Consider the following 14,193-nt stretch of genomic DNA (forward strand, 5'->3'; position numbering starts at 1 on the left):
ATTAATTATTTTTTGTTTTTTTATTCAATAAAAACTGGAAATTAATTAAAAAAAATTTAAAAATTTTAATCTTTATATTTTTTAATTTTTTTTATTTGAAAATTGTTTCACATTTCAAAATTTGTATCAAAAAAAAATCTGAATTAGCGAAAAAGCGATTTTCAAATTTTTAACGGGTTTTTTTTTTTGAATTGACATTTTAAAACTTTTTTTTTGTATAAATTCTGAAAAAAATTTTAAGAAATTTTCTCTTTTTATAATTATATATAACTTTAATAATATATTATATATTATATATTATAATAATAATTAATATATTATAACTTTATATAATAAATTAATGGCGTCGCCCCCCCTCAAAAAGAATAAAAAAAATGATCTGATTTTTTTAAGTGAAATTTGATAATTATTTGATTTTTGATTTGATTTGATCTTTGATTTAAATCATGCAAGCCTGATGAATTCAAAATACAAATTTTGAACCCCCCCTCCGACGTCATATATGGATGGCGCCCAAGACGAATGTATGCGGAGGAGGCAGATATATCGAAAAAGTCTCCCCAAACGTAACATTAAAATGAATTCAACTGTACTTGGGGGACGTTAACGGGATTCCATAACAGGAATTATACATTATTCATTGACACAGTCACTTTTCTCCGGAAGTCGCCAAACACACACATATCGCAAGACTAACTTTTTGCCCGGCTCTCGCAAATAAATGAAGCCATCTATTTCCACGGGGAGGCATTTGAATTCCCTCGAGAGCTTCCCTTTATAACAACCTAAATATTTTCGCTACATGCAGAGCGAGAGGAACTTTGTATCGACGGAGATGATGGAAAAATGTATCTAGCGAGAAAATGGATAGAATTTAACGATTTTTTGTGTATCGGTCGATAAATGACGAACTTTGAACTCTCTTTCACCGAATCCCTAATCGCAACAATTGGACAGATCGAATAATAACGGGCCATGATAAATGCACGTAAAAAGTCACATGAATGTTTCATGAACCCTTTTACGAGACACATCAAGGGCATTCGAGTGTGGGGATTTTACAATAAATTCACTTAGGCGAAATGGACAGCAGCTGATGTACTCATCAAAGTGTCGGTAAAAGAGGAAAAGATAATAAAAGTAGTACATCAAATTTCCTCATCTCGCTACTACTACTTAATTCGTTTCGAATGAAATGAGATGGCAAAACAACAATAAAAGATCTGCTGTGTGAGTCGCGCCCGTGTACGAAGTTGTGTTATCATTGGGATATCTTTGCAACCGGGAATGTTAATATTGTACCCTGAAGTGCCATAATATACCTTTATACTATTAGATGAAATGGATGGAAACAAACGGAGAGAACAATGCGAACACAACGGTGTCTAAATTATAAGAAGATGATAAAGAAATGATACGGAAAATTTCACATTTTCGTATTGTGTGTTTTTTTTCGTTGTTGTTGCTGTGTTTGTTGAACGTCCCTGCGAAACAAAATGAGTTTAAAGTAACTCAACAAATCTATTCCAATTAATTCAAACCAAGCAAAAAAATTAAAGAATCTTCAAAATTTTAGTCTATGAGGAATTAAATTTGTCCTTTGAGCTTCAAAGAATCCTTTGAGAGATGAAATTTTGTACTTCAAAGGATTATTTGAAGCTCATAAAACAGCGACCGTCAATTTACAATTTTTTTTCAAATACCGTAAAGTAGATAATTTTAAGAGAATTCACATAAATAGAACGAAAAATAAAGAAATTAATTCATTTTTTTTTGTTTCAAATTAATTTTTGAAAATTTTTAACTAATTTTTTATTTTTCATTTAATTTTATTATAAATTTATCATTTTAGTGTCAAAAACATTTTAAAATATTTTTGAAAATTATTTTTAAAAAATTTTAATCCAAATTTGTGTTCTCTTAACTTCAAAATTATCAACCTTTTAATTTAAAAAATTTTTAAAAGTAAAACTTTTAAATTTTTAACGAAATTTTCAAATATTTTTGAGAATGAATTATTTTAATGAATTTTTATTTTTATGAAAAATAATTTAAAATTTGTCTAAACAATTGCTAAAAAAAATTAATGGAAAAATATTGCTCTATTAAATTCAAAAATGATGTTCCATTAATTATTACCATTTTTTTAAGTTTGTAACGGATTTTTTTTAAAAGAATTATCTACAATACGGTATTCTTCATATACCGTAAAGTAGATAATTTTAAGAGAATTTAAATAGAACAAAATTGGAAATTAAAACATTCTCTTAACATTTTTTTATTAATAATTTTAATTTTTGAAAATTTTGAAATTTTTACTAATTTTTATTTTCAATTATTTTAAAATAAAAAAATAAAAATAATTAAAAATTAAAATAAAATAAAAAAAAATACAAAAAAAAAAATACTAAAAATTAAAAAAAGTTAAAAATTAAATCTTAACTTAAAAATTAGCAAACTTTTATTTTTTTTTTAATTTTTTTCGTTTCATTTGAATTTTAAAAAATTATTTTTCTCTCAAAATTATCTACTTTACGGTAATATGAATCAAAATTTTGATAGTTGACGATCCCTGTCATTCTTTTTTTTATTTTTTTTTGTATGAATTGTGACGAATTTTAGTAATTTGAGATAATTTTTCATACTCAAAATTAATCAAAAGTTTAATTTTTTTCATTAAAATTCATCATAAGAGATTTTTAATGAAAAAAAGTTAAAATTTTGATTGATTTTGAATATGCAAAATTATCTCAAATTTCTCAAAATCGTTAAAATTCGTCAAAATTCATACGAAAAAAAATTATTATTTCATTTCAGACCATGACAAGTATTTAAAACTCGCTTCATTTCATTCCATGGAGTACCGAAACGAAAACTATTCGAAACGTCTGTCGTCAACGAGGGAAATTTTGTCCAACTTGCCATCAAAGGAGTTGTCGTAAAACTTCGTCTGAAGACAAAACAAACTTTTTTTTTGCTGCTACCCTGTGAGACAAAGTTCAAAAATAACCCAAACTATCGACAACAATTCACTCCGCGCGCCATGAATTTTTGCATAGCTATTCATTCAAATCCTCCTACCAGACATCCATAACTCGTTACAGCATTTTCCGCTCGTTTTTTTTTGAACGAAAACTTGCCAAAACGCGCGCGATAACCCAACAGAAATTTCTTCAGTAGATCTGCTTACAACACACGGACGGCGCCTTTTGGAGTTTGCGCAAAAATTTTTATCTCCCACATCGTACGGTCTTCTTATATTGTTATTATTTCCATTCTACGAGGACATCGTCGTCTATGGCGCGCACACAACATCATATAATTACCTTGGGGACGGTTAATTCCCAACGGAATCAAAAATTCTATAAATTTGCCTTTTTTTTCCTCGACGAGAGAATTTCTCTTGTGAATTGAGATGGATGAAGAAGTCCAGTTTTTTTTTTAAATAATTTTTTTTTCATACTTACGTTTCAAAGCACGGGGTTTAGCTTGTTTGCGCCGCGACATTTTCAACACTTTTTAAAATTTTAATTTCCTCATTGACACTTTTCACAAAAAAAAAATAATTTATTTTAGTAAAAATTTGTTCCCATGCGATTTCGCTCTACTCTAAACTTATCAACATCGAACGTAAATTATTAAAATCATTTGCTTTTCAAATAAACCTCAAATTAGCTGTCACATTAAAATATAATAATAACTCCGATGATAATATAAAATAATCGCCAATGGACAATAATTGTTATTTTCCTATTTTTCGCGTGATGTGCACTAAAACAACGATATATTTATAAACTATCCTCTAATGAATTGGCATGAATTATTTTCATTTTGCGGTTTCACTTGTTATTTCACTTTTTGGACACCTTTCGAACAAATTTTTTTTTATCACAATTTTTTTTTTCGAAATATTTTATCGCGCGCGATAATTTATAAAAAAAATTCAAAGGAGACACGTCTAACTGTTTCAACAGAAAACACCGGAATGTAATCACAAAAATTTTCCACTCAATTTCAATGTTTGTGTGTTTTGTTGTAGGGGAGAAAATTTTATTTCTCTCTCGATTCTGTACGAGACGAGAATTTTCCTGCTGTGACGTACATGAGAGAATTTCATTCATTGTCCTTTTTACGGTTTTTGTATGGAAATCAGCTGATCCGAACATCTGTGTGTTCTCCTGTTGCCTTTAACGTACGTCACACACACACACGGATTTGATTGAGGATGCAATTATAGTCTTGCGGTATGTAGCACGGAGAAGGTGTAGTTAGATTATGGGAATTTTTTTACACTTCATTAACAATCGTTAAATGGGGGTTAATTTGTTTTATTTTTTTTTTCATGCGGTGACAACTTTTTGTGAAGTCAAGCGGATGGGAATTTTCTTGCGCAGCGCTGTTGGAGATCGACTTGTTGCTCCTCTGAACCTTATAATTAAATATTTGTTTTTTTCGCCAAGAGCTTTGAGGATTTTTTTTTAAAGTAGGCGATGATTCTCATGAATTTTTTAAAAGAATTTCTCATGGCACTTGAGAAGTCAATAAAACCGCGTGGCGTGATTTGAGTGCCTTTTGGATTTGTATGGATTAATGGTTTGTTGTCTGATGAGGAAAAAGATGATCGGAAGTCAAAAGAAACGTATTTTAATGAAATTGATGGAGTGAAATTGTGTTGCCTTTTACGCCGGGATTGTTCAAGTAAGTTATTTGAAGTTTTCTAAAATTATAAAAAAATAATGAAATTTGAGTTTTTTTTAAATTTTTTGTTTGAAATTCTAAAAAATTATTTGAAAAATTATTATTATATTTTTAATATTTTTTAATTTTATTATTTTTAATTATATAAATTAATTAATAATTTTTTTTAAAAAACTTGATTGAAAATAATTAAAAAATTAAAATTATTGAAAAAGTGAATTATTTTTTAATTTAAATTGATTGTTATTTTTTTTTTATTTTTTATATAAATTTTTTAAATATCAAAATTTTAATTTTTTTGGTATTTTCAGTTAGAAATTATAAAAAAAAATTTCGAGAAAATATTATCTGATTAATTTTAACATTTATGATTTCTAAATTTTTTTTTGTTTATTCATTCATTTTTTTATTTATTTATTTATTTTTTAAAAACTGCAAATTTAATAATTTAAAAATTTTAATTTTTATATCTTTTTAAAATTCTAATTTTATAAATTTTTTTTGTATTAAAATTTTTAAAAAGTACGATTTTTGCTCCTCATATGATAAAATGAAATATCAAAAAATCAACTTTAGAATGAATAAAAATGAAACCCATCAAAAGTTGGTTATTGACTTGAATTTTTGCTCCTCTTTTCGATCAAAAATCTCATGAAAATTAAAGCTTTGAAACCCATCAAAAGTTGGTTGAAAATTGACTTGAGAAAAAAGTACGATTTTTGCTCCTCATATGATAAAATCGTACTTTTTTTTATTTGATCAAAAATCGATCAGATATCAATGAAAATCAACTTTAGAATGAATATTTATTAACTTTTAGCTTTGAAACCCATCAAAAGTTGGTTGAAAATTGACTTGAGAAAAAAGTACGATTTTTGCTCCTCATATGATAAAATCGTACTTTTTTTTATTTGATCAAAAATCGATCAGATATCAATGAAAATCAACTTTAGAATGAATATTTATTAACTTTTAGCTTTGAAACCCATCAAAAGTTGGTTGAAAATTGACTTGAGAAAAAAGTACGATTTTTGCTCCTCATATGATAAAATCGTACTTTTTTTTATTTGATCAAAAATCGATCAGATATCAATGAAAATCAACTTTAGAATGAATGTTTATTAACTTTTAGCTTTGAAACCCATCAAAAGTTGGTTGAAAATTGACTTGAGAAAAAAGTACGATTTTTGCTCCTCATATGATAAAATCGTACTTTTTTTTTTATTTGATCAAAAATCGATCAGATATCAATGAAAATCAACTTTAGAATGAATATTTATTAACTTTTAGCTTTGAAACCCATCAAAAGTTGGTTGAAAATTGACTTGAGAAAAAAGTACGATTTTTGCTCCTCATATGATAAAATCGTACTTTTTTTTATTTGATCAAAAATCGATCAGATATCAATGAAAATCAACTTTAGAATGAATATTTATTAACTTTTAGCTTTGAAACCCATCAAAAGTTGGTTGAAAATTGACTTGAGAAAAAAGTACGATTTTTGCTCCTCATATGATAAAATCGTACTTTTTTTTATTTGATCAAAAATCGATCAGATATCAATGAAAATCAACTTTAGAATGAATATTTATTAACTTTTAGCTTTGAAACCCATCAAAAGTTGGTTGAAAATTGACTTGAGAAAAAAGTACGATTTTTGCTCCTCATATGATAAAATCGTACTTTTTTTTATTTGATCAAAAATCGATCAGATATCAATGAAAATCAACTTTAGAATGAATATTTATTAACTTTTAGCTTTGAAACCCATCAAAAGTTGGTTGAAAATTGACTTGAGAAAAAAGTACGATTTTTGCTCCTCATATGATAAAATCGTACTTTTTTTTATTTGATCAAAAATCGATCAGATATCAATGGAAATCAACTTTAGAATGAATATTTATTAACTTTTAGCTTTGAAACCCATCAAAAATTGGTTGAAAAGTAAAAAGTTTTCAGCAATTCCTGTTCATGACTTTATCTGTAGCTTACCTCTACCCAATAGACTGAAGTAGGCAACACGTGCGACACGCTTACTGATAAGAATTTTTAAAGTTTATTGTTTGTCAAGCACTTTTTTGCTGCTCAGTCGATAAAAACTCGTCTTCGTGAAACTTTTAAAATGAAATTCGTCGCATTTGTTTGCATAATTTTGATACTTCTCGTCATCTTAGCGGAATATATTGAAGCCAGAAGTAAATGGAAACGCCCAAAATGGATCCATAGACCAACTTGCACAATTTCATGAGAAACTTTCGAATAAATTCCGCATAAAAAACCTTTCATAAAACGACTTTATTTGAATTTTCACCTGAAATTCTCCAAAAATTACAACAACCTTCCGGGAATTGGCAAGTTACAGATCGCATTGTGTACGGGCATTGCAATTAATCCTGAAAGTGCGATCCCGGGAGTGTCACTTACTGTGATGATCGACATCGAAAATTGTCTTTGACGTTCAGGAATTTCTTCGGAGACGCGATAAAATGTTTTGCTAAAAAAAATAAAATAAAAAATTGAAAGAAATTTTAAAAAATATTGAAAAAATTTACGCATAAGCTCCTCCGCCGAAAAGACCTTCGAGAAATACGACGAGAAAAACGACGTAAATATTTGGCGAAAAGTAATAAATTGCTTCGAAGAGTAAATACACGAGATTTCCGCATTGTAACAGAGCAAGAAGCCAAACTGCCTTGAACTTGACCAAGTTGATGGATGAACGGGAGATAAAAACGCTTATTTGATAAGTTGCTTGAAACCAACGATATTGATCTGCTTTCTTCAACCAAATGTTCGGGAAGTAAATTAGCTCCAACTGAAAGAAAAGAGATAAAAAAATTATAAATTTTCATTATTTTCATAATTTTTTGAACAAATTTGATTTTTTTAAAGTTTTTGAATTTTTTTGATTTTTTTTTTGAATTTTTGAATTTTTTTTTAATTTTTTATTACATTTTTTTTATTTTTTTTTTATTTGCATTAAAAAATTATTCAATTTTTCATTTTTTTCAGATTTTTTTATAAAAATTAAAAAATTTTTTCATAATTTTCTTGAATATTTTTATGAATTTTTTAAACAAAATTTATTTTTTTTTTTTTTAATTTTTCTGATTTTTTTTTTAAATTTTCATTTCAATTTTATATTAAATTTTAATCAAATTAAAAAAAAAAATTTAATTAAATTTAATTTTTAATTTAATTTATTTTTCATATTAAATTAATTTTTTGTTAAAAATTTTTACTTACCAATCCTTGATTGATAAAATATTGCGAAAAATAGACGATAAAGAGCGGAATCATGTATCTCAGCAACTTCGGGATGTATTTTATCCTATCCAAAATACTTGGAGCTCCCAATTCTTCTTGTTTTTCCGCATCTTTGACTTCCGTCTCTTCATTTTCCTCCGTTTTCGGCAATTCTCGATGCCTCAAAAGCCCCCAAAAGATAAAAGCTTCAAAGATAGGCACCGAAATCATGCACAACATCAACGTTTTATTCGAAATTCCAATTTGCTTCATGGCTGAATACGAAATTGTTCCAATTAATCCGGCGCCTCCCGTTCCCGAACTCCAACAAGAAATGCACGAACGATTAAAACGCGTCAAATATCCAACGAGAGCCGTTTCGCCCAATCCCATACTGAGTGATGTCAATACGACGCCGAGCAATGCGAGCCATTCTGTATCGGCAAATGCCACAGTGACGAAACTAATGATCGTCAGAATCATTGCCATGATGACTTTCGTGCTGCAAATTGACGAACATTTTACGAAATTAGCAAAAAGGTGACGACATTGTATGCGAAACTTACTGTACGAATCCAACGACGAACGAAGAAAATATTTTGATGATGATTGCGGGAACGATGTCAGCGAGCAATACTGTGCCTGTGGACATTGAATTGCAATTTCTTACGAATTTCACGTCGCTCGGTTGGTCCTAAAATTATTCAGAGAAAGTCATTTTTAGCGATTTTGGCAAAAATTCAGAATTACTTACCGGCGAAAGTTCGTGAATTATGTCATGTGCAGCTGTAAAAGTCAGAAAAAAAATTAAAAAAATATTTTTTTTATAAAAAAAAATTAAAAAATTATTTTTTTATAAAAAAAATAATTAAAAAAATATTTTTTTATAAAAAAAAAAATTAAAAAATTATTTTTTTATAAAGAAAAAAAATTAAAAAATTATTTTTTTATAAAAAAAAAAATTAAAAACTTATTTTTTTATAAAAAAAAATTTAAAAAATATTTTTTTATTTTTATAAAAATTAAAAAATTATTTTTTATAAAAAAAAAAATTAAAAATAATTTTTTTATAAAAAAAAAATTAAAAACTTATTTTTTTATAAAAAAAATATACAAACCTGCGAGCATGACAATAAACCCATAATTATTACAAATGCCTAAAAACCAAAAAGCAACCAAATCTCTCCATAATCCCGCGTCTTTAGCTTTGTCTGGCTCATTGGTAATTGTACAGACAATCTTCGAAATTGCCTTATCTTTTGTTTGATCTTTCATTGTTTGCTTCAAATCGGTCAAGGGCGATGTTTTCCGTGATTTTGATTCAGTTTATAAATAGCAGGCGTGAGAAATTCTTCGAAAATTAAATTTTCAGAGCATTTCTTTTTTTTTTAATTTTATCCCAATCAAGAGATTTTATGTCGTTCTCATTGAATGACGGAGCACCAACTGATTTCTGTAAAAAAATGTATTTTTATCAAAGATCTAAGCAGTTTTTTGCAACTACATACGGTAAATACACACATGAATTTATTATTTATCATCAGATATAAAAATGTCGCGAAGCGGATAATCTGCAGAGTTACGTTTGTAGAGTGAGTAAGAAAAAAAAGTGTTGATAAGATCAGATATGAGATGAGATGAGAAAAGTAATTAGAAATTAGATTTTTGGTTTAGAAACGTTTTCGTGGTTGTTATGCTGCAAATCAAACATTTTTTTCGTGCGTAATTTGATGATTCAGAATTTTTGATTGTTTTTCATTAAATTACCTTCAAAGTAAAACCTTCAATAAAGTTTTAAAAAAAAATTCTTAGAATTAAATTATAAAAATTTTTTTTCTTCACAATGATTAAAAAAATTATATTTTAAAAAATGAATAAAAATAAATTTTAATTAAAAAAAAAAAATTTTTTTTAATAAAATTTGAATAAAAAAAATTATTAAATAGCAAAAATTAATTAAAATTAAAAAATAAATTAATAATTTTTTTTAATAAAAAAAACTTTAACTTTTTAAAAAAAAAATTAAACTTTGAAAAAAATTTTTTTAAAATTTAAAAAAAAAATTTATTTTATTTTGTAAAAAAAAAAAAACATTGCATTTAAATTTTTTTTTTTTTTTTAAATTTTTTCAAAATTTTAAATTATTATTTGTAAAAAAATTATTTTAATTAAAAATGTTGAAAATATAAATAAATAATGATTATTAATTAAAAAATGAAATAATCATTTGTAAATAAATTTATTAATTAAATTTTTTTTTATTTGAATGTATTTAATTTTTAAAAAAAATTAAAAAAAAAATATTTTAAAAAATTTTTTAATTATTTTTTTTAATTAAAAATAATTAATTAAAAATTAAATTTTTATTTAAAAGTATTTAATATTTAGAAAATTTAAAATAATAAATAAAAATTAATTTTATAAAAAAATAAAGAAAAATTAATTTTACAAAAAATATTTTAAAAATAATTAATAAATCAACGGTTTTTCACAATTTCACTTTTCAAACGCATTTCAACTCAGAACTTCGCAATCTATTACAAAAAAATCTACTACTTCATCAACAGCTGTTCTCCATTGACAAACGAAAAACACCAAAATAGAACTGCACTCTTCAAAATTAATTCAGTTTACGCTTATCTGTAGGATTTACAAGACAAAACATGGACCGGCTTTCGTACGAATACATCAGTTTTGGGCACAACTACGAGGATTTACCAATGGAGGTTAGTAAAAGCAACAAACGAGAAAAGAAAAAGGGTTTTCCTGCATTTAGTCAGGTGACCATGAAACAAAATACTGTGACGCAATAAAAATGGGGTGAAAATCGTGAGAGAATCTCGCACGACGGGAGAGAATTTTTTTTATCCGTTATTTGTTAATTGGCGGGATTTTTTTAAATTTTTTTTTTTGTGAACTTGAGACTTTTCTTTGTCTGAAATTCAAATTAGGTTGAATGACATTCTTTAGATATCGCGAAAAAAAATTTTGTCAATATTGATAAAGACACGATAATTGATAATTTCAATTTTCTTTGTTCGAAAATGAACTCAAACTCTCAACTCAAGCTCTGAAGAAAAGGGGGGGGGGATAATTAAAAAATCATCTTTTTTGTCATTTTTAGCTTAAAAGGGGGGGGGAGGAGGGGGCAAATCAATAAAAATTGTCTTTTTTGTCAATTTTCGGGTCTTTTTTGTAATTTTTAGTACATTTTGAGCTGAAAAATGTATTTTGAGCTTTCCCCCCCCATCCTGGATAATTTCAAAAATACTTATACTTACATTTTTTTCCTTTCTCCGCAGATTCTGATAAAAATCTTCGAGTATCTTAATCCGACAGACATTTTAATTGCCGGGCTTGTGTGTCGACGATGGCTGGAAGCAAGTCAACACACAGACTTCATGGAACTTTTCACGCTGAGCTTCAATCAAGTAAATTTCACAGACGATTCGCCGCCCATCAAGGACTTCCAAGAGACGTTTCGTAACTTTAGGAGTGTCACATTCAACAATGTCGAGTTTGGTTCAACGGAAAAATTCGGCGGAATCCTAACGGAAGACGTTCACGAGCTTTCTATCAAAAATTGTGACATCCGCGAGAAAAAATTGAAAGAAATTATCAGTCCAATTTGCAATTTAAAAACTCTTCGAATCGAGGCATGTCGAGAACTGCTGATGGATGGAAGACTTTTCGACATTGAAAAGGAAAACAAGGCACTTATGGAAACACTTTCGAGTGTCGAAAACTTGAGTCTTGCTAACAACCGATATTTATCTGATGCACTTTTTAACAGAATCGTGAGTTTCATGCCAAATATCGAACGTTTGGATTTGTCAGGATGTCACATTTCCTTCCATCAAGGCTTGTATCGGAAATTTTATCCCGGATCTCAATTAGAGCCATCGGAGAGCGTCTTAACTTTTTTACACATTTCCGATTATATTGAGAAAAATTCCGCTAAATTGAAGTATTTGAATCTTAGTTTAACCCTAATTGACGGAAAATCCCTTGAAACGTTGGCAAATACGCCCGAATTGAAGTTGGAGAGTCTCATGCTTCGCAGTTGTGACCAAATATCGAATCCAGGCATCTTGAGGTTAGTTCAAGTGCAACAAAATTTAACGTCGCTCGACTTGAGTTTATCGATGCGGGTGACGGATCAAACAATTTGCGAAATAGTAACAGCGCTTCCACGATTAAAAGTGTTAAAAGCAAGGAGATGTCGTGCCCTAACCGACATCAGTGTGCGGGAATTACTAAAATTGACTGAATTACGAACGCTGGATGTCTCCGAGTGTGATAGTATAACGGGAATTGGCTTCATCGACGGGATCAGCAACAAAAAATTCACAAATTTGAGGGAATTGTATGTCAGTGCGCTCAATATTTGTTCGAATACGGTCATGAAAATCACAGAAGCATTCCCGGAATTGACGATTCTCGATGTAAGTTGTTGTTTCAACTCCGTAACGGACCTTTGTGTGCAGCTGATTATCAAAAATTTGGTCAAATTGAGATATTTGAACGTGGAAATGTGTGATAAAATAACAGATGCGGGGTTAACGGGACTCAGCATGGGTGACGAACTTGCCGAGTATCTCGAGGAACAGCGAGAAAACGAGAAAAAATCAGAAAATAAGCCTCCTCAGGATCAAGCGGCAAGCTCAAGTAGTCCGAAAGAAAGCCCATCGCAAGTAATTGAACGTCTCATGGTCGAACGCGAACAAAATTACTACAAAATTTCGCTTGGTAGCAAAGCAGAGACTGAAATTAAGCACGATGCGAAACGCAAAAAGGCGATGCAAGAAATGTGCGAAACGGATTCGTGCGAAGAAAATGCCTCGGGTTACGGAATTTCACGTTTAAGGGGTTTGAGAGTACTTAAACTCGGCGGTTGTAATCGCGTGACAGACGTTTCGCTGAAATATTCCTTCAAATTGCGCGAATTGAAGGAACTTGGGCTGGAACGATGTTATCAAGTGTCGATTGAAGGAATGAAAGCCATTGCTGATAATTGTCCTTCGATTGAAATCTTGAATTTGGCTGAATGTCACACGATTAACGACAAAGCTGTTGAATATATTACCGAACATTTGCATCGTTTGACGCGATTGTCGCTTGAAAAATGCATCCAGCTGACAGACTTTTCCTTGGATTACATTTCCATGAATTGTAAGGCGTTGCAGGTGAGTTATTTTGACTTTTTCTGATTAAAAATTCATAATTTTTGAAAGTTGACAATGCAAATTCAAGCAACTTGATGTGAGGGGATGTCGAGGCATGTGCGCTGAACCGGATTTGAGAGTTGCTAATATTCGATCTTTGAGAAATGTAGCGAAATCTAAGCCAGGTCCATACGTTTCACGTAAGAAATTTTGAAATAATATGACGTTGAAGAGATTTTGATAAAAATATTTTTTTTTTAGAAAATTTTGAACCGATGATCAAACGACCAAAAGCACCTCCGTTGCCAAATTTTCGCTCTTGATTGTGTTCCGTGAATGGAATTATTCTCTTCATGATGTTGCTGATACTGTTATCGATTTGCATGCACTTTGGAGTTATATTTGCTATGAATTATATCTAAAGAAAATATTGTTGAATAATAATTTATATTTAAAAAAAAATTAAAAAAAAATAAAAAAAAATATTTTTTTTATTTCTTACCTTAAATTTTAATTTAATTTTTTTTTCATTTTTTTATGATTTTTAATGAAATTTATTTGTTTTTAATTTTTTTTAAATTATTAATAAATAAATTAAATTAATTTTTATTTATTAAAAAATTAAAAATAAATATTTTAAAAATTCTTACTTTAAATTTTTAAATTTTTTTCATGAATTTTAATGAAATTTATTTATTTTTAATTTTTATTAAATTATTAATTAATAAATTAAATTAATTTTTATTTATTTAAAAAATTAAAAAAATATTTTAAAAATTCTTACTTTAAATTTTTAAATTTTTTTCATGAATTTTAATGAAATTCATTTATTTTTAATTTTTATTAAATTATTAATTAATAAATAAAATTAATTTTTATTTATTAAACAAATTAAAAATAAATATTTTAAAAATTCTTAGGTACTTTAATTTTTTTCATAATTTTAATTAAATTCATTAATTTTTAATTTTTATTAAATTATTAATTAATAAATAAAAATAATTTAAATTTATTAAAAAAAATTAAAAAAAAAATATTTTAAAATTTCTTACCTCTCATATTATTTTTTTAAATTCAATTCATA

The 14,193-nt window shown here is 27.6% G+C and overlaps 2 protein-coding genes across 4 annotated transcripts; one reads left to right on the top strand and one right to left on the bottom strand.

Moving 5' to 3' along the window:
- Positions 1-6,981: 6,981 nt before the first annotated feature.
- Positions 6,982-9,334, bottom strand: LOC134838325 (battenin-like). Its single transcript, XM_063853833.1, has 6 exons — positions 9,063-9,334; positions 8,699-8,730; positions 8,511-8,638; positions 7,945-8,446; positions 7,251-7,513; positions 6,982-7,192 (listed from the first exon to the last, which is right to left on the bottom strand). Exons 1-6 carry the CDS (start codon positions 9,217-9,219, stop codon positions 7,027-7,029), a joined length of 1,248 nt encoding a protein of 415 aa, XP_063709903.1. The 5' UTR covers positions 9,220-9,334; the 3' UTR covers positions 6,982-7,026.
- A 74-nt stretch (positions 9,335-9,408) lies between these two features.
- LOC134835806 (F-box/LRR-repeat protein 20-like) lies at positions 9,409-13,563 on the top strand. Of its 3 annotated transcripts, XM_063850786.1 has the most exons (5): positions 9,409-9,453; positions 10,591-10,670; positions 11,247-13,130; positions 13,198-13,309; positions 13,371-13,563. In XM_063850786.1, the coding sequence occupies exons 2-5, from the start codon at positions 10,608-10,610 to the stop codon at positions 13,430-13,432; spliced, it is 2,121 nt and encodes a 706-aa protein (XP_063706856.1). In that variant the 5' UTR covers positions 9,409-9,453; positions 10,591-10,607; the 3' UTR covers positions 13,433-13,563. The 3 variants fall into 3 exon arrangements, with proteins under 3 accessions (XP_063706856.1, XP_063706847.1, XP_063706864.1); XM_063850777.1 differs by lacking the exon at positions 9,409-9,453 and having other exon boundaries at positions 10,529-10,670; XM_063850794.1 differs by lacking the exons at positions 9,409-9,453; positions 13,371-13,563 and having other exon boundaries at positions 10,529-10,670; positions 13,179-13,309.
- The last annotated feature ends 630 nt before the right edge of the window (positions 13,564-14,193 follow it).

This window comes from Culicoides brevitarsis, chromosome 1, assembly GCF_036172545.1.
Source record: "Culicoides brevitarsis isolate CSIRO-B50_1 chromosome 1, AGI_CSIRO_Cbre_v1, whole genome shotgun sequence".
NCBI classification, from domain to species: domain Eukaryota; kingdom Metazoa; phylum Arthropoda; class Insecta; order Diptera; family Ceratopogonidae; genus Culicoides; species Culicoides brevitarsis.